Genomic DNA, 18,470 nt, shown 5'->3' with positions numbered 1-18,470 from the left:
AAAAGCCCCGTTGTGTCAGTTTCTTTATAGACTGGAACATCTTTGGAATTTCTCTGATGTGCGTTTCTACTTTCGCGAGTGATTTGTTCTTATTCAGCCGACACACAGCGATGACATGAGAAGTACAGTATATGTGTGTGTTCTTCCTGCTACGCCTGCATTCCTACAAAGACAAGAACATTAATAGCGTTTTTCTCTCACATCAAGGGCGTTTTGTAGCAGAAGCTGCAGATCCTAGACATTTCATTTGAGTTGCAGTAAGTTATTAATTTTAGGCAAACCAAACAGCTCCGATATCGTTCTTTTCGCATTCAAAGGTCGTCCGCGTGCCCTTGTGCGGAACCGGAACCCGAACCCGAACCCTTGCGAATACGGACTAGAGCCACTGTGGCGCAGCGCGACCTGAAGACAGGAGCTCTTTTCCACACCAGTCCGCGAGATCCCAGATGGTCTCCAAAGAAGCTGGAACATTTTCCTGGCAGCAAGTCATCAGTTAACCAGGAATCACTTTGTCAAACAGTGAACAGCACTGATTTTGGTGCCACTTCCTGCAGTCTTACTGCAGTCAACAGCTCCATGCAGGACACAAAATGAGGCTGACAGTGCAACAACATCAACTATTTATACCCTTTCAAAGACGCCTCAGTCCAGACTGCGCTGCGTAGCTCTCAGTGCTGTACCTTCTGTGGTATCCCTGGACGTCACTCGGATAACTTCAGGTTTACATTTACACGTATTCATTTAGCAGGCGCTTTCCTCCAAAGGGACGCACATCTCACAGAAAATACAACATGTTCATGACATCAACAGGTTGCTGCACTTCTACCTCCATAAAGATGAGCTAAGGGCCATGAGGACAACGGCGACCTGTTGACCTCCCCGTTATACCCTTGCCCTGGTAGATTTTTTTCGTGAGGTTTTGGTCATGATATTTATTCATGTACAGGGAAAATCTACCTGCTTGGGCGTCGCCCTGGACAGAAGAGCCTCAGGTCGTCCTGGCGCATGAGCAGGGACGTTGCCCTGGGGACCACACCTGTCTCTCTGTACCTGCTTTTTTAGTCAGTGGAGAAAGACAGAAGAGAAAGGATGGCACTGCGCCAGACAGGTGTGTTGAACGTAGCTCTCAGTACACACGTCGGAGAGAAGAGAAGAGCAGCATGACTCTACATGGACACCAAACATTGACATTCATTCATCCATCCACTGCAAGTGCGCTCAAAATACTAAGCAGCATATTTATTGTGTCTTGGAGAAAAGTGTTAAAGTGCCAGGAGTCTCAAGAGCCGCCAGTCATCTTCATGAAGAGAAGCTGCTAAACGAAGGAGTATTTGAATAGTTGCCATGGAAACATATGGGAACATTACGTGTCGGGGGTGACACTAGGGAGGGGAAAGGATCTCCCTCCGTCCAGCAGCCAGCCGGAGGCGCAGGTGAGCCACCTAGCTCGAACTCAAGGCCGGTCGGCTCAGGGGCACAAGGGCATCCGGAGAACAGGGCGCAGCTCAGCCAGTGCGAGAGTAAACACTCGCCGTGATTTACGTGAGCTGAGTCACCGGCCAGGTGTGTCCTGCTGCAGGCCACCGTGCAGCTGTCATACATCCAGATGTTATTACTGATGTGCGCCAGCAGGGGGCAAAACAGCTGGAGTCCCACAGCCACCCTGGACACCCCTGGCGCTGGTTACAGTAAATGTTACACTGCAGGAGAGTACTGCATGAAAAATGCGGGCGATCAAAAGGCTGCCGGTAACATTTGCTCAATGAGGTGATGCTTTCCTCCAAAGCGACGTACAGTGTTAAGGTTACAATTACAAGCTTACAGTTACTTACTCATTCACACAGGTAATTTTTACTGGAGCAATTTGGGGTAAGTACCTTGTTCAAGGGTACTACAGCTGGAGGGGGGGATTGAACCTGCGACATTTGAATCCCAAGGAACTAACTGTAACCTCTAGTAGCAGCTGTCCGTCTGCTTCTTTGTCTGTAAACATCCACATCTGTAGCTCATAGCCCTTCATTAATGTTTCTTGTATCAGAAATGTACTTTCAAAGACAAACTCTGTTGACTGAGAACTTAAGAGTATAAGGAGGGCGGGGCTTCCCAGGGCCGTGTGGTTCTGAGTGGCTGAGCGAATAATGAAGGCGGAGCTTTTGAAGCCTAGTGCCTCTGAGTGGCTGAGCGGATAACGAAGGCGGGGCTTTTGAAGCCTAGTGCCTCTGAGTGGCTGAGCGCATAATGAGGGCGGGGCTTTTGAAGCCTAGTGCCTCTGGGTGGCTGAGTGTATAATGAAGGCGGGGCTATTGAAGCCTATAGCCTCTGAGTGGCTGGAAAAATAATGAGGGCGGGGCTTCCACGGCTCTGGTGCCTCCGAGTGGCTGAGCGAATAATGAGGGCGGAGCTTCCCAGATCCGGTATCTCTGAGTGGCACGTAAAACGAGGAGGGCGGAGCTTCCAGCCTGCGGAACCTTTGGAATCTGGGCTCCCGGGCGATCGCTGCCGCGGGTTCGAGTCCCGTTGGGGTGGGGGGAAGAGCGCAGCGGGGCGTCCGGACCGTAAGTGTCTCTCGAACCGGGGTTCGGTGGACGTTTCGCGGAGAGAGGAAGGAATGACAGCGGATGAGCGGGACGGAACCGCGTCGGCGCCATAAGTGGAGGAAGAGAAACGAGGAGGAGCAGGAGCCGGAGAGCGCGCGCGGTACGTGGTGGAAAGAAGGGGACTTAACTAGTCCTCATAACTAGCCTACTAACTATTCCTGCGAGTCACCAGTGTTCCATCGAGGAGGATATTACACAGATTCGCTGTCGATCGGCTACTGATCCTCCGTTTCTCCCGCACATCATCATGTCCACACACGCAAAGTGTTAGAGATCAAAATACTAAAACACAGTGACAGAGTTGGACACTGGAGCGCACACACACACCGACTCAGTCTTTGCAACTTAAAAAACAGCACGTTATGAAACACATTTTTACTCCAAACTGAGTGTGTTAAAGTTGTGCTTACTCGGGGTGGGGTGGGGTGGGGCGAAAAGGTGTGACTTTACTAACAAAAAGTTATAGAAAGTTTCAAAGTGATGCACAGTTGATTGGGGTCACACTGAATGGGGTTTAACCCCCCCCCCCAGGTGTGTACTGCAGTGACCTGGCCGCCAATCAATGAACCGATCAATGGATTAGTTGATCAATCAACCGAGTGACTGTCCTGCCGCAGCACAGGTTTGAGGCCCCACTTAACACACAGTATTGTTATCGCTCAAGGTTTTCCAGAAGGTGCCTCAGGGTAACAGTGATCACTCTCTGTGTGTGTGTGTTTGTTTGTTTGTTTATATCAATGTTTGTTTCCTTCATTCCACTTTGGAAGCTGCTGACTGTCAACGTTGTTTTTACCATTTCCCTGAATTCACACACTCGCAGTTCGGTGTGTGAGGCGGAGGGGGGGGGGGGGTTGGTGTGTTTGTGTTGGTGACAGCAGTCTGTTGATGACTGTGTCACCTGTTGCTATGGAAACCGGGAATTCATGATCCCTCCATCCCTCCAGACACTTTCACTTAGTGACAGATTTACGCCGGAACGCGTCCAACAAGAGTTCAAAGTGGTTAAGGCACAAAGGCGGTGGGTGCGGTCGGTGGCCGAGGGGGGTGGGGTGGTTGGCAGGTGACTCCGCGGCGTGCTGGTTGAAGTGCTGCAGGATCTCCGCCGCTCGCTGCGGACGCCGGAAAGCGGCGCCGCGACCTTTGACCCCCGGCGCGAACCACGGGAGGCGCCGAGGCCGAGGTTCCGAGTGACGGCGGTAAGGAGGCGTTTTGTTGCACCGTTAATGATGGGCTGGGACGGAGCAGAAGCGTAGTAAACGCGGTAAGTCGCCACACCCTGCGCCGTTCTGCACGCATCCCTTTAATGAGGGAGTCGCTGCTCGGAACTCCGAGACGCAACGTCCCGCTTTGTGACGTGGGGCTCCGCGTGCCCTCGCTCCTCGGTCTGATCACGGGTTCCGCGGCCTTTTCCCCGCACCCGGAGCGCAGCGGAACGCGAACGGTACGCAGCGTGGGAGAGTGCTGCCTGGAGGAAACGAGCGCGAGACTGAGCACGGCGTGTGTCCCCTGCACGGCGCCCCTGGGGGGCGGTGTGTTGTCGGTACCGCCTGCCTCCCGCTGCAGCGTCCTCTCTGGAGGACAGACATCCTCGCTGCATGCGCGCGTGTCCTGCGCGCACCGGCCGTTCTCACGGCAAAGGCGCTACGCACACGTAGAATGTGAGCAGCTGGCACGCGTGTTGTCATGCGTTGTGTGTGCGGTGGGCAGTACGGCACGGTGTCCACCACTCTGATCTGATTCGGTCTTGCAGCTTCACAGAAGTATCGCGGTAAAAGGCCTCTCTCACTGCGGTATCAGCGCTGGGCTCGGGGATCGGAGCCCGTACGAACCGTTTCCCAGCATTCCTGTGGCGCTCACCCAGAGATTCAGGCCCAGAAGCAAATGTTGGAGATGAACTTTAACCCTTTGTGAACCAGTTCCTGTGTCACTGCAGCCTGTGACAGTCATTTGTCCACGCTGAGGACAATTTCCGGTGGAAAAGTCACCCGTAGCCCATCACCCTCAACCCTCCCCCAGACTGCTGCTGTACAGGAGGAGAAGAAGAAGAAAAGTGTGGATGTGTCACTGCTGCTCTTTTCCTTCCTCTTTTCTTTCCTCAAGACGCCGGCTGCTCTTTTCGTGACGCTGAAGGGCCGTACCGCGGTGCCACGGGCCAGCGTTCCACAGGCAGCAATCGGTCCCGGGTTCCAGACACACACACTGCGACGCAGCGCAGACGCTGTTGAATGTGCCCTCGCCCCCATCCGCTCTCCCTCCCCCGTTTTTCTGTCTCGGCTCGGAAAGGGGCTCCTTCCGCTCCTACCGCGTACTGTAAAGAGTACCGCGCTCGGCCTAAGTGTGCCCCGGTTCGGTCGAGTGGAGAAGCAGCTCTTTATCTGCCGGGCGACAGTCAGACAGCCCTCCAGGGTCTCGCGCTCAGCGAGAGAAAGCTCTAGAAACGGCTGCTGTGGAGAACAGCTGTCTTTGTGCCAGTTTTCCTCACTGCTCACTTCCTGCTCAGCACAACCGCAGTGAGCAGTTTCTACACAGCTGTACGGCGATTGGTCAGCTACCTCATCTGTTTCTTGCTGATTGGTTGTTTCTGACAACAGCCTGCAGTGTTTCTACACAGCTGTGCGGCGATTGGTCAGATACCTCATCTGTTTCCTGCTGATTGGCCGTCTCTGGACTCCAAGGAGCATCAGTGATGTAGCTGTTACTGCAACTCCCCCCGCCAATTTTTAAGATGTTCTCTCAGACAGAAACAATACGGTCAAGTCCACTATACCAGTTCTCCAGTCTCAAGAGAGTTAGTTACAATAAACTTTGTCTTCCTACACACACACACACACACACACAGTGTGTGCAGAGGACCATTACTCCGGTGTGTGTTCGGTTTATCGTTATAATGACCTATTATCAGATTTCAGCTTTAAGCTCCTCATGTCATTACATTGGAGCGATGAGGCCAGACTGTTGAACCCTGTGACTTGTCCCGGAGAGAGTGTGCGTGTGCGTGTGCGTGTGCGGTTTGTTTGTTTGTTGGGGGGGGGGGCGTTAAACGTGGTGTCCTGATCTTCCCGTCCCTCTTACACGCTCGGACAGCTCTGCTACTGCACACAGCAGCATTCCTTCGTGGCATTCAAACCTATCACTGGAGCCTGAGGCACTTGACAGGTAAAAACACGGGCGCAAGCGGGCACACCTCATTGCAAGGGAAGCTAGAACTGTCTTCCGAGTGCGTGTTCGTGTCGTTCTGGCCGGTGTCCCGTCCAGCGTTACGCTCTGGACCGCTGCGGCCCTGCGCCGGACGAGCGCTTACCGAGTACCTGTCGTTCTGTGTATGAATACCTGTTGGCTGGCCGTTCTTTCTCAGGCTCACAATCACAGTAAATACGAGTACTGTACAGCACTGTACAACACTGTAGACCACATCCCGGAGCTGGGGGTACTAGTGAATTTGCTCGGGTTCGGTCAGAGTAGCGGCCGAACACACTGAGACCGCGAGACTCTGTGAAAGGGACAGCTGGTCATGTAGTTGTTGAGCAGATGAAAATATGTTGAGCAAATGAATAAATAAATACAGTAGAAATGTAAATACAGCACTTTGTGGCAATGTCGACAACGAGAAGCGAAAGTGAATTGTGTGGCTGACATTTTTAGTCTTATATTTTCATCAGTTCTGTACTTAATAACATTTTGGCTATTTTAAAATCCGAAAAGCAACACGTACGTGCAACCAAGGTGATTAATCCAAGTGGAAACAACACACACACACACACACACACACACACACACACACACACACACACGCTGCCCGAAGCTGCTCGTCCCGAGCGGGGTCGCAGCGAGCCGGAGCCTAACCCGGCAACACAGGGCACAAGGCTGGAGGGGGAGGGGACACACCCAGGACGGGATGCCAGCGCATCGCAAGGCACCCCGAGCGGGACTCGAACCCCAGACCCACCGGAGAGCAGGACCTGGCAAAGCCCGCCGCGCTCCCCGGAAACGGTCCACACACGTGTAAATGTGTACAAACTGTAGGGGACACAATGTTTTATTACGTGGAGAGTCACCCATTCCTTGGGACCTTTGGCTGTCACCAGCCCTCTGTTCTCTGTGATTTCCACATCAGCACTGAGACGCTGTGGTGGCAAACGGGACTGTGGCGGACGTGGACAGTCGCGTATCGGAAAGGAGACGCTCGGTTTGGTGTCGGAAGGCGCTCGGAAGCCCCCGGAATATACAGACGGAAGAGCTCACACGTGGTTTTGTGTTGCAGCAGAGCGTGCGGTCTGTGCGTTCCCCCACCTTTACTCTAGTTTCTGGACACAGGGAAGCCAGCAGTAGTAAGAATGGGAGGTCTCGCTGCCACTTGTGTGTCACTTTGGGGGGGGGGGTGTTGTGTCGTGTCGATGAACAAGTGTGAAAGTGGAGCTGAGCGATTGCCAACTGCAGCCCCCTCCGCTGTTATGAAGAGCCACGTTGGGAAAGCGAACGCGTCTTTCGCCCGCCGTCCGTCTCGTTCGTCAAAGGCGCTCTGCTCTCTTGCTCAACATCGTACGCGTTGACTGTTTGCCTGTGTCTCAGTTGCCCGAAGGAGCTGTGTTCGCCGCCCTTTGTGTTCCGATCCCCCCGCGCCGCCGTTACTCTTCCAGCTCCTCTGCGGACGGATCTGTTGTAAGAGCCGCTCAGTTGGCGCATTTGTTGTTTCCTTTGCTCCTTCCCCACACCTCGAGGCTGCTCTTCTATCCCAGGGGCCCCTGGGGCTGTGCCAGCGTGGTGAGCCGTGCGCGCTGTGGGGCGCGGCCCCGACCGGGGCCTCCGGATAGGAATACAGGTGTGTTTGCGCGGCTCTGCCGGGCCGTGTTGCTGCAGGACGAGGCGGAACGGCGGCGGACACACCCGCGCTGTCGCGCTGCCAGGGAACGCCGGGGCCCTGGGGCCGTCGCCGTAGCGTCTGACTCACGCTGCCTTGGTCAGGGCCCGTTCGGCTCGGGGTGCGGGGCGCTCTCGCCGTTGCTGTGAAAACGCGGTCCTCGTAGTGTCAGTTACAGGGGTCGCCGTGTGTTCTGCAACTTCCTGAATGAGCTCTTGGAGGCGGGGCTTCGCAGGGCCGTTCCCGGTTGTGCTTCGGGAGGGGAGAAGACATGGCGGCAACGCAAGGAACGCGAGCGAACCTGTCAGCATTCAGGATGCTGCCATTCGGCAAAAAGACATCCGTGTGTGTGTGTGTCTGTGCAGGCGTGTGTGTGCATGTGAATCAAATTTTGGGCACAAACAATGCATGGTTGAGGGCGTGTTTGTGCTTGCAAGTCTCTCCCGAGCGTTTGCTGATGTCTTGAGTTCTGCAGAGTAGCGAAACTCCACTGTGAGGTTAGGGTTAGGTTTTGGTGTTGCAGTTAGGGGTTAGATAATTATCCCCCCGTTCCACACGAAGGGTCCCTCTCGTGCCAGCTGCTCTTGTCGTTACGAACAGCTCATCATGTGATTCTACATGTTTGTTTGACATGACTTCTTGTGAGGAAACGCTCGGAAGCTTCTTGAGAACCACACGGCTCCTCAGGCTCGTCCAGTTCTCAGCTCGACAGGCCGTGTGGTGACGGAGCAGAGAGGCATTCCAACGATGAACGCGTTTGGATGGTGCACATCTCTCTTCTCGATCATGTTCAGATGAGTCACAACTGACAGTAGTTCAGACGACGACGTTCAGCTCCACTGTCTCTCACGCTGCCTTTTACTGGAAGTGCTTTGTGCAGCATTTCGGCAAACAGGCTCTGCTCATCTCCGCTCCAGAGCGGCTCGTGGGCACCCGGAAAGCGCATAGCACACCGATAGCTGGAATGGAAAACATCTGCTGTTCTGTTGCTAACTATTACTTATTCCCAGGATGCCGGTGCCAACAGTTTCCCACCGTACTTCACGTACTGTGCAGCAGTGTTGGGACCGGGACCGGGACCAGAACCCTCAGGAGACACCTTCCTGGTTGAGCAGATTTGCATAAAAGCCATGGCTCACATTTGCATATTGTGTTGAGTTCACAGGGAACAAATTTTCATATTTGTTTTTGTTTGTAGAGTGGTCTATGAATGGCTGGACAACTTGTTGAGGAGCCGTTCTTGTTGGCCATATCGACGGGTCAGTCGCTCTAACAGGTTGAAACATTTCAGCATAACAGCATAGCCATCCTGCAAATGACGGTCTCGACAAACTGGTCCCTGAAGTCGTCTTGGTCTCCAGGTACAATACAAAAGGAGGAGATGAGGTCACCCTTTTGAGGCTGGACTGGGCTGGACAATGTAAGGTATGAGTCATGGAAACGGGCTGCTGTTGTGTGTTGTGCTCACAGCGTCCAGAAGTTTTATTTTCTTAAAGGTGCCGCAGAGAAATCGGGCCTTATCATTCCGTCGGCCTCCTCCCTGTCGGCAGAACCAAAGCCTGGTTCCAAAGTTTAGTGCAACTGGCCAACTGTAGGGCGATAAGAGCGCTGCTGCCTTTCTCATGGTTGAGGTGAGAAAAGCTGGAAGGTCTACGGGCTCCTCACTTTTCTGAGTTTTCGCTTGCATTTTTCCAGGAGGCGCACGTGCTCTTCTGCCCAACATCACAGTGCTGCTACCGCGGTACGCAGCAGATTCTTCAGGTGTTTGAATGAAAAGCACCTCGGGCTGATTTTAAGTCCCAGATATGTGCTGGAAGAGCTCATGATCCACAGGGTTCAAAGGCCTTTTTCTATCCTATGGGATAACAATGAATCTACTCTTTATGGAAACAGAAAGGGACTTTGTTTCTTTGACTTGTATGTTCTTTTTTTCTTGGATGTGTTTTGGTAGCTTCCTAACCTCTACTGCCACCTTGTGGAACTGCCATGGCCCACCGGTCACAGCGCTCCTCCCTGGGGGACAACCCGTTGGACCCAAACTACCTACCGCCCCACTACCGTGAGGAGTACCGCCTGGCCATCGATGCTCTGGTGGAGCACAACCTGCAGGGCTACTATGAGTTCCTGCAGAACGCCGGCATGGTGGAGTTCCTGTCCCGCCCGGAGCTGGAGCACATCCTCAGCACGGTCCAGGCCCCACGACAGAGCTCCCAGCCTGAGCTGCTCTACCAGGAACCCGAGGCCGATGGCTCCTCCGACACCTATTGGCCTGTCCATTCGGACCTGGAGGCTCCAGTGCTGGACCTGGGCTGGCCCGTCCACCACAGCTTCATTGGGCCCACGGAGGTCACCACGCTGGTCAACCCCTCGGACCCTGAGATGCCCAGCATCAAGGAGCAGGCCCGTAGACTCATCAAAAGAGCTCAGCAGGTGGGTTTCGCAGGTTGGTCCCAAACACAGTACAGACTCAGCTCAGGTTCTGCTGGACGATGGTACGGTACAGTTAAGGTGGACTAGGCTATTTTGAGGGATAACACGAGACACTGTAAATTGTGCAATATGGGGTAAAACACAGGAGTTCTTCAGTGGGTTATCTGCAGACTCATTTTCGGTATTTTTTTTTTTTTGTGTGTCTAGTAGGTTTTATTCAAATAAGAGTTTTAAGTGTTTTTTTTTTTTTTGTACAAAGTATTCAGGCAGATATTGGAAAACACATTATCTTCACATTCCAGTGTAAAGACGGGTCATTTGTGGTCACTTTGTGGTGTAATGGGCTCTCCTTGGCATACTGAACATAATAAAGAAATCTTCAGCAAGAAATGATTCCTAATCCCGTGTGTTTCCTGCTTTCAGGTCGTCGCTGTGGCAATGGACATGTTCACAGACGTCGACATCTTTTCTGACCTCCTGAATGCAGCGGCGAGGAGCGTGGCGGTCTACATCCTGCTGGACGAGCAGAACGCACACCACTTCTCTGCCATGGTCAGCAGTTGCGGGGTCAACCTGACCTTGGTCAAGGTGAGCACTAACCTTTGCTATTTGTTACTCATTACTAAGGTGGGCACTGGATGCTAGTCTTACGCACGAGTTCCTGCAGTGTTTGGAGTGTAACTCCAAACATCACTTACTATACTGCCGCTGTGACACTACGAGGGGACGTCCTCACTCACCCAGTGATCCTCATGTGTCGGTGCTGTAGATGATGCGAGTGAGGACAGTGTCCGGGACCCCCTACTTCTGCCGTACAGGGAAATCCTTCAAAGGCCAGATGATGGGCCGATTTCTGCTAGTGGACTGCAGGGCTGTCCTCAGCGGGAATTACAGGTAAAACTTTATATACGTCTCTGTTTCCCTGCATTCGTTCCACAGATCCGTTCTCCGCTGGGTTACCAAAATCACAGAAGTATGTTTGTTATTTTTGTTACCCACCACCTCCGACTTCTGAGTATTTTTCGAAAGTACTGAACACACAGAGGGGCTGATTGCATAACAGAAACCTTGTCTCTTTGCGGCTTTCACCATTTCTTGTGTTCTTTCACAACCCCCTAACCACAGCTTTATGTGGAGCTTTGAGAAGATCCACCGCTCCATCGCCCACCTCTTTCTCGGGGAGCTGGTGACCACATTTGATGAAGAGTTCCGCATCTTGTACGCTCAGTCAGAGCCACTGGTCATGGAGAATGCCCTGGTGCCCATGCCTGGGGATGGCAGCTACTGCAAAAAGCAATTTGGTAGCACCAGACCCTCAATGCCCAGGAACCCCAGAGGATACCTGCACACAGAGATCCCTCATTTTGCGGAGTTACCAGGATATCCCTTAGAGGGCCGCATGGACTCGGAGGGTAGAATGTCACCCTTCAGGAGGGATGAGCCTTGTCCTGGTTATCTAGATCGTGATCCGCTTCAGATGTACAGCAACAGACACTCCTCTCAGCAGTTAAACATAGAGCGGCCTTTCCTGGAGCCGGACCGACCCATGATCTCTAGGCAGATGGACATAAACACTTACAAGAGGCACAGCTATGCAGAAGGTAGCCAGGGTTCCTCACAGCAGTTGATGCAGCACCGCATCAAGCACTACCCTGAAGACGTGGAGTCCCTTGGTGGGCATCCCAGAGAGCAGCATTACTATCTCCAAGGTGGACCTCCAGGTCCAGGCTCAGGCCACTCTGCGTATAACAAAGTTCGAGCCCATGGGTACCATCAGATGGATCAGTTCCCAGATCAGTATGAACTGGGACTCCAGCCTGAGTCAGAGCCACCAGGTAGTTCCAGTCACATGTTGGATTACTTGTCCTCTGACTCATCTAAAGAAATGAGGTACCGTTATGAGCAGAAAGCAGCCCCGGCTGAGGGTCGGTATGGCCGTTCAAGCACAAAGAGACCAAGCCTTGGCCAACCATATGCCTGCCAGAGCTCACCCACTCAGCCTCATTCACTTGATCAGAAGCAGCCCTTCCCTAAGTCCAGTCTGGATCACCAACCACAGGACCCAGGTTCAAAGCAGGGGCTACGTAAGTGGAGGATCAACTCGTACCTTAGCACCTTGGAGAACTCCGGTGAGGAGGGTATGGCAGAGCCTCTTGGTCCTGACGCCTTTGATGAACCTTCACATCCATTCACTGAAGAACAGCATGATCCAGAGACAGCGCCTCCTGGATTTAGTAACAGAGACAGTGCACAAATTCCCATATCAAAGCCAGATTTTCTCCCACGTTATGGTAAGCCAATCCTGCTTAAAGCATCAAAGGGTCTCTCTGAAGATCCGCCTTCTATAGGGACAGACTCTGGGGCAATAGAGGCTGCAGCTGCTTCAGGTATGGTGTCTAATACCGAGGGTGACAGAGCAGTAGAAGTGGAGTTCAGGAAGCCTAGAGATCTCATCAAGCAGGAGTCTTTCCGCACCAGACCCAACATTTCACACCTGAGGAGCTCTAGACTAAGATCATCACTGATCTTCAGCTCTTCCCAAGTGGAACAGCACTTCTCAGTAGAGGCAAAACCTGAATCAGACGGCAGTAGTGAGAACGCTGTTGGAGAGAAAGACCCCTTGAAAACCTCCTCAGTCCTTGCTGAGATATTAGAGAAGAGGAAATTTGTGCCTCGAGAACCAATTGCCTGGAGTAGTCTGAAGCAGCCTAAACCAGAACTTTCCTTAAAAGATTCCGATGTCTCGGAGGCTCCATGCGAAGGTTCTTCTAAAACGCTGAAGGTGTCAGAGTCAGCTGGTGTTTCACTAAATCAGGAGATGCCAAGAGACCATATATACAAGGAACAAGTCAAAGTTGTACCTAAAGACCAAAGAAAAATGAAAACAGAGCCCACCAAACCTTTACCGAGCACAGCATTTAATATGGATGATCCAGACAGCAGGCTGTTATATTTTAAGGAACTGGCTGCTAAACGAAAGGCTTCAAAAATAGCAAAGGAGTCTGCAACAGAAAAAGCAGAACCTTCTGTCAAAACTAATGATCTCGCCAAGGCTCATTCTGAAAGTTCTCGAAAAATACAGGTGATTTCAGACTCCATTAGTGTCTCAGGAAACCTCGAGAGGCCAAAAGATCCTATGAATGATCAACACATCGAACAAATCAAGGTTTCAACTGAGGAAGAAACAAAATTAGCAATCCCAAAGAAGCCTTCCAAGTCTAACCTACCATCATTAATAAATATGAATGATCCAGAGAGCAGGTTCTTGTATTTTAAAGAGCTTGCTGCTCAACAAAAGGCTTTGAAAGTGGCAATGGAGTCTGCAATAGAAAAACCTGCTCTCAAAAATGAAGATCTCTCCGAGGCTAGTTCCGAAAGTTTTAATACAACACTTTTAGTACCAGGCTCCCTCTGTGTTTCAGGAGATGTTGAGATAACAGAGGATCCCAAACATCCCAAGATTAAACCTGAGGTGCAAACTAAAATAACACCTCTGGAGCCTCCAAAACCATCATCTACCACACCCGAGTCTTCCATCGAAAACCCAGAACTTGCTGTAAAAAATATGGACATTTCTAAAGCTGCCCCTGAAAGTTGTCCTGATACCTTTGAGGTGTCCAAGGTCTGCAGTGTTTCACTAAATAAGGATCCTTCACATGAACAAGAGAAGGAGCAGTCCAACACTGCAGAAGAGGAGCAAACTAAACTGACAGTTGCCACAGAGCCTCCTGCATCTTCATGCACTACTAAGTCACTTATAAATATGTATGATCCTGAGGGTAGATTTTTGTATTTTAAAGACTTAGCTGCAAAGCAAAGCTCTATAAAAATTGGCGTGGAGTCTGTTGTGAAAAGTTGTCAACCCCCTGTTAAAAAAACAGACGACTCTGAAGCTCCATGTGGAAGTTCCCATAAAACAGCAGAGTTTACAGTCACTGAGGTGCAACCTTCTGCCGTGCAGAGTCCACGAGAAATTATTACAGATAAGCCCGAGGAACGTTGTCCTGTCGCACAATCTGAGATCTCGCCGAGTCCACTAAAAATTACTGAAAAGCTTGAGGAATGTCCTTCTGTGACAGAATCAAAGATATCAGAGAGTCCACTAAAAAATAGTACAGAAAAGCTTGATGGACATCTTTCTGCACCACAACCCAAGATTTCTCAGAATCCGGTAGAAATCAAAGTTGAAAAGCCTGTCACATCAGCAGCACTGATTTCCAAAAAGTCTGTAGTCTCTCAGGACCTACCAGAGTGTGATATCGGAGGCTCAGAGGCCACACTAGAAAGGTCGGAACTGGGAACCCGGAAGCAAGAAGCCAAAAGCTCGTGTGAACATATCAGCCCAATGGCAGAGGAACCTAAAGGGGAACCACCAGCACCAAAGTCCACACCCAGCGCTTTACAGGAAGATACTGTGAGGTCGCCCTTACCACCATCCATTCTTACTCATACACAGCCCAGTGATGAGGAGCTTCTGAAAGATGCCACTGATGCAGAGAAGAGTGAGTGGATGAAGACCCGCGGTCACAAAGCCTCTGGCGTGGCCCTTGGAGAGTTGGGTGAGACACTGCCTCTGGGTTCCAGCTCATCTCCTGACCTCGGGATCGTCAGTGGGGACAAAAATGAAACTGGGAGACCCATGGGACTTCCCGGTCAAGGAGGTTTTGGGAACACGGAGGCTGTGGATATGCCCACCACCCCTGAAGTTTCAGGCCATTTGACCCACGAAGGAGGTGAAACACCCAGCACAGCCACCACCGACACCAAAAAGATGGCTAGAAGCAAAGAACAGGAAGCCAGTCACAGCCAGCTTCCTTCTGCAGCCTCGAAAACGAGCCCTTCGCGCTACCAAGCTTCCACCACCAACGTCCTTAACAGCAGTAACCTCAGGGATGACACCAAGGTCATCTTGGAACGCATCTCCGCCAACAGCCAGAATAGGATGGAGCAGGCAAAGCAGGCGGCGGCCATCACAGACGACGCCAAAGAAGGGGACAAGGAGCAAGTTGAGGACAAGGCCCCGGAGCACAGGGTCCCTGGACGAGGGCTGAGCCGGTTCCAGCGGCCTGGGGTCAGCGCCCAGGAGAGGGAGAGTCTGCTCAAGAGAATGGAGAGCATGCGCAAAGAGAAGAAGGTCTACAGCCGCTTCGAGGTAGGAGTGCGTGCGTACGTGCGTGTCTTACGATAAATGCTGCATTACACTTGAATGGTTCTTTAACTGTGCTTTCATTGAAATAAGCAGCGATGATATTGCTCACCGAATAGAAAATGGGCATAGAGCGCAGTAAAAATTGCCCTGCCTCGTCCATTTTTGATTGGTCTGTCATCTGCCCATATAAGGGCAGAGTGGTTTGAACACTGAAGCGTTTGCACTAATGTGCCAAAGACTTCTAACTTGTACGTGTTTGTGTGCTGTACTGAAAACAGTTGGGGTCGTAGCCTTGGGCGACGGTGCGGAGCGCTCAGAAACCATTGGCTGGACGACGCGCCAGAGGCAACAGACTCCGCCCACTTGTCCTGAGTGACCACCGCTCTGCCTGCTGACCCTCACATTAAAGGAGCGTTTGGGGCAACGTGCTGAAAGTGTCGAACGTGCTGAGCAGGCGACCGCAGGAGGCCTTTGCATGAGTTCCAGAAGGAAAGGGGTGGGGACCATCCTGCAGTCTTTCTGTGTACATTTGTGGTGCCTCCTACATTCCCCCCCGCCCCACACACACACACACACACACACACACACACACACACACACACAAGTGCACATATGTGCCATCTTACACTCTTACAGCCAGAACACATGAGGACAGCGACAGGCTCAGGGCTGCACCTGCATCCGTGGCCCATGTTACACCTGGTCCTCGGAAAGCCCACTTCCTGTCCCTTCCACATTCACGCGTCCATCCGCCTGGGAGACGTTCTTGCCCAAAGTGACCGAGAGGCCTGCTGGACCAGTGCTGATGTCCGCAGAGAAGCTGGACATAAATGCAGTGGGAGCGCTGCACGGGTCACGTACTGTGTTTTACAACAACTGCCGCAGCAGCGTGTGGACACACTCAGGACAACAGTGTTAGGTAAAGTATAAACGGGGTGTGTATTTGAGACGTGATGCCAAAGTACCACTTACGCCACAGCGTGATCCATAAATGCAGTCATTCTCGCTACGTTGCCAAAGACCGGTTGAAGGACGAGCCGAGTCCCTCGGTCGTGAGCGCAGCCTCAGGGGTGGGAGGAGCCTCTGGGAAAAGTGCCTCTTCCTGTTTCCCCAGAGCGCAATCCCCACCGTGGCTGGCGAATCACGTGGCTCTGGTGGGCGGGGCTCGGTGGGCGGGGCGGGGCGGCCAATCGCATCCCTCGGAGGAAAGTCGTACCTTAACGGGAGGAGGTTCAATCACACCGAAGTTCTTGAGAAGAATTGATATTTAATTTAAGGTAACACACCCTGTTGCCTTTGAGGGGAACAGTTTCTGAGCAGCATATAATGGGTCTTGTTTATATTTATGCAAAATACAGTATATTTGAAACTTTTATATTAATCTGTAGTGCAGGAACGGTAGAAGTGGAGTCGTTAGCTTTTGAATAGAGTAAAATGTTTTACTGTTAATGCTGTTTTACTGTCACTGTCAGTAGCTTTTCACTGAATCACAACAGCTGGAATTCCACCACGGTGCCTTTTCCCTCTCCTTTGCGCGCTGTTGTCTGAGAAAGAAATACACTGCTGGAACTGTACACGGTCTACAAATGTGTGTTTACAGCACTCTCTAGAGACGTACCAGGTTTACAGCGACAGGTTCTCCGTGAACTGCTCGACGAGTCTTTGACCGTTTCACGGGTATCGTTCATGTTGTAGCTTTAGTAACTTTTAATACTCGTGTCACGTATACAGCCGCAGCCCAAGCGATTCCTACGAGGGACCCTTCTGTCGTTGTGAATAAAGGATTTTAAGCTCCGTTGAGCGTCTTCACTGTGTCCCGCTTCCTCTCCTTTAATGGCTGTGGTGAAAATTCACTTGGTTTTACCAGCTACGCTCCAGGAAGGACCGTGGCGTTTCCCCCGAGCGGCGAAAGTGAGCAACGGGGCCCCTTCCGGTCAACACCTCCGTTCTGGACCGAGTGGTCCGAATGTAGCGCGTCCCCCGGGTTTGTCCTGCCGCTGGGACCTCTGCGAGATGTGTCCCGCTGCCGTGAAGGGCGGAAGGATGAGCGTTTGCTCAACAGCGCTCGACTGCTCCGAAGGGTTTCCCTCGCCGCTCGTCACTCTTCGCCCTTCGGCCCGTTGGACTCGCTGTGCTTCAGAACCACTGTTTTCTCCGGCGCCGTCTGCGCTCGGCGTCCTGCAGGGGAACCGCCTCGTCGGGTGAACTCGAGCCGAGGTCACGCTATCGACGCCACGCGCACGTTGACTGTTCCGCGCTCGAGTCGCCATCGCCCCCCCACCCCGCTCTCTACTTGTCTGCACTTCCAGCTGGACATCTTGCCACTACTCCACTCTCAAGGTATCCTACAGAGCCGCTGCCTGTCCTGTTCAACACGAACTCCAGCAGCTCCCGGTGGACTGTACCCTGTTGTCATTATTGACAGCTCAACAAACCAGGTAAGAACTACTGACTGACCAGAACCCCCCCCCCCCAGCACAGCACTGACCCCAGAGGAGGAGTGAGGGGTGGATTCCCTGACCCTGTGGCATCACGGAGGAACACGACCACGAAGGAGGCAGAGCCCTCTTGAAGGTACCGCTGATGAGGGGTACAGATGTACTGCACCGTGTTCCTGCACCGACACCATGGTAACTCCAGTGTCCATCCTTCTGCTCGCCAATCGTGCTGGAGAAGTTACCGAAGCTCCAAGACCAGTGAAGCAGCCATGACGCTGCTGCGGGACAGTCAAAGGTGCAGAGCGGTGGCGGCGATGCGGACACCCTGGATTAATGAGGGAGGTTCTGAGAAACTCCATCACGACCAAAGAAGTTAGACATTGAAGGAGAATCGGAGAACCTTCGGGAAGAGCAAGCGCAGTTACACTCAGCTGGTACCTCCTGTACGGCGTTCCTCTGATGGCCCAACCCTGGACCTGGGAGGGGTGCGCTGCGGTCGTCCCCACGCGGCCCGAGCGTCCCGCTCCCACCGTAACCCTGCGAACGGGACCTACGAGGCCGCGTTCCAAAGGAAGGACCTAGATCTGCGGCGAGGCCCCTGTTCACGACCGTGTCTGTGTGGGACTGCGCTGTAAATGGGGTCTGTGGGAAGTTTCCTGAAGAGCAGCTTCGCTTTGGTCTGGAGATGAAGGCGCGAGCCGTCGACAGTTGCTGCGTCACTTTTTCCGCTCTCGTTAAACCCCGACAGAAATGCGACCGCATTGCCACTGCTCAAGGGGCAGTGGAGGCGTCTCTACCCCCCCGGCTGCTCTGCCTGCCTGTCTGTCTGTCTGTCTCTCTCAGCTGCAGCCTGTGGAGGCGTCTGCCAGGTTTTTCGCTGCCGTCCTGCAGCTCAGACGTGGCGTTTGCTGTTAGCGCCGTGGTTTAATGATTAAATCTGAGGTCGCGGTGCAATGGACCCGAGTGTCTCTTCGGACACCGTGCGTCTCGGCATCGAT

At 52.6% G+C, this 18,470-nt stretch overlaps 1 protein-coding gene across 3 annotated transcripts; it reads left to right on the top strand.

The window, feature by feature from the left end:
• Nucleotides 1-2,455: 2,455 nt before the first annotated feature.
• On the top strand, nucleotides 2,456-18,007 carry LOC108923679 (protein FAM83H-like). 3 transcript variants are annotated; one of them, XM_018734589.2, is made up of 8 exons: nucleotides 2,456-2,697; nucleotides 8,466-8,561; nucleotides 8,654-8,880; nucleotides 9,407-9,885; nucleotides 10,309-10,473; nucleotides 10,655-10,779; nucleotides 11,011-15,037; nucleotides 15,313-18,007. In XM_018734589.2, the coding sequence occupies exons 4-8, from the start codon at nucleotides 9,442-9,444 to the stop codon at nucleotides 15,322-15,324; spliced, it is 4,773 nt and encodes a 1,590-aa protein (XP_018590105.2). In that variant the 5' UTR covers nucleotides 2,456-2,697; nucleotides 8,466-8,561; nucleotides 8,654-8,880; nucleotides 9,407-9,441; the 3' UTR covers nucleotides 15,325-18,007. The 3 variants fall into 3 exon arrangements, with proteins under 3 accessions (XP_018590105.2, XP_018590104.2, XP_018590106.2); XM_018734590.2 differs by lacking the exons at nucleotides 2,456-2,697; nucleotides 8,466-8,561 and having other exon boundaries at nucleotides 8,642-8,714; nucleotides 8,817-8,880; XM_018734588.2 differs by lacking the exons at nucleotides 8,466-8,561; nucleotides 8,654-8,880.
• Nucleotides 18,008-18,470: the final 463 nt, after the last annotated feature.

This window comes from Scleropages formosus, chromosome 18 (assembly GCF_900964775.1).
Source record: "Scleropages formosus chromosome 18, fSclFor1.1, whole genome shotgun sequence".
Classification (NCBI taxonomy): Eukaryota; Metazoa; Chordata; class Actinopteri; order Osteoglossiformes; family Osteoglossidae; genus Scleropages; species Scleropages formosus.
Note: the sequence above shows the minus strand (reverse complement) of the source record. Positions and strands in the feature narration are given on the sequence as shown.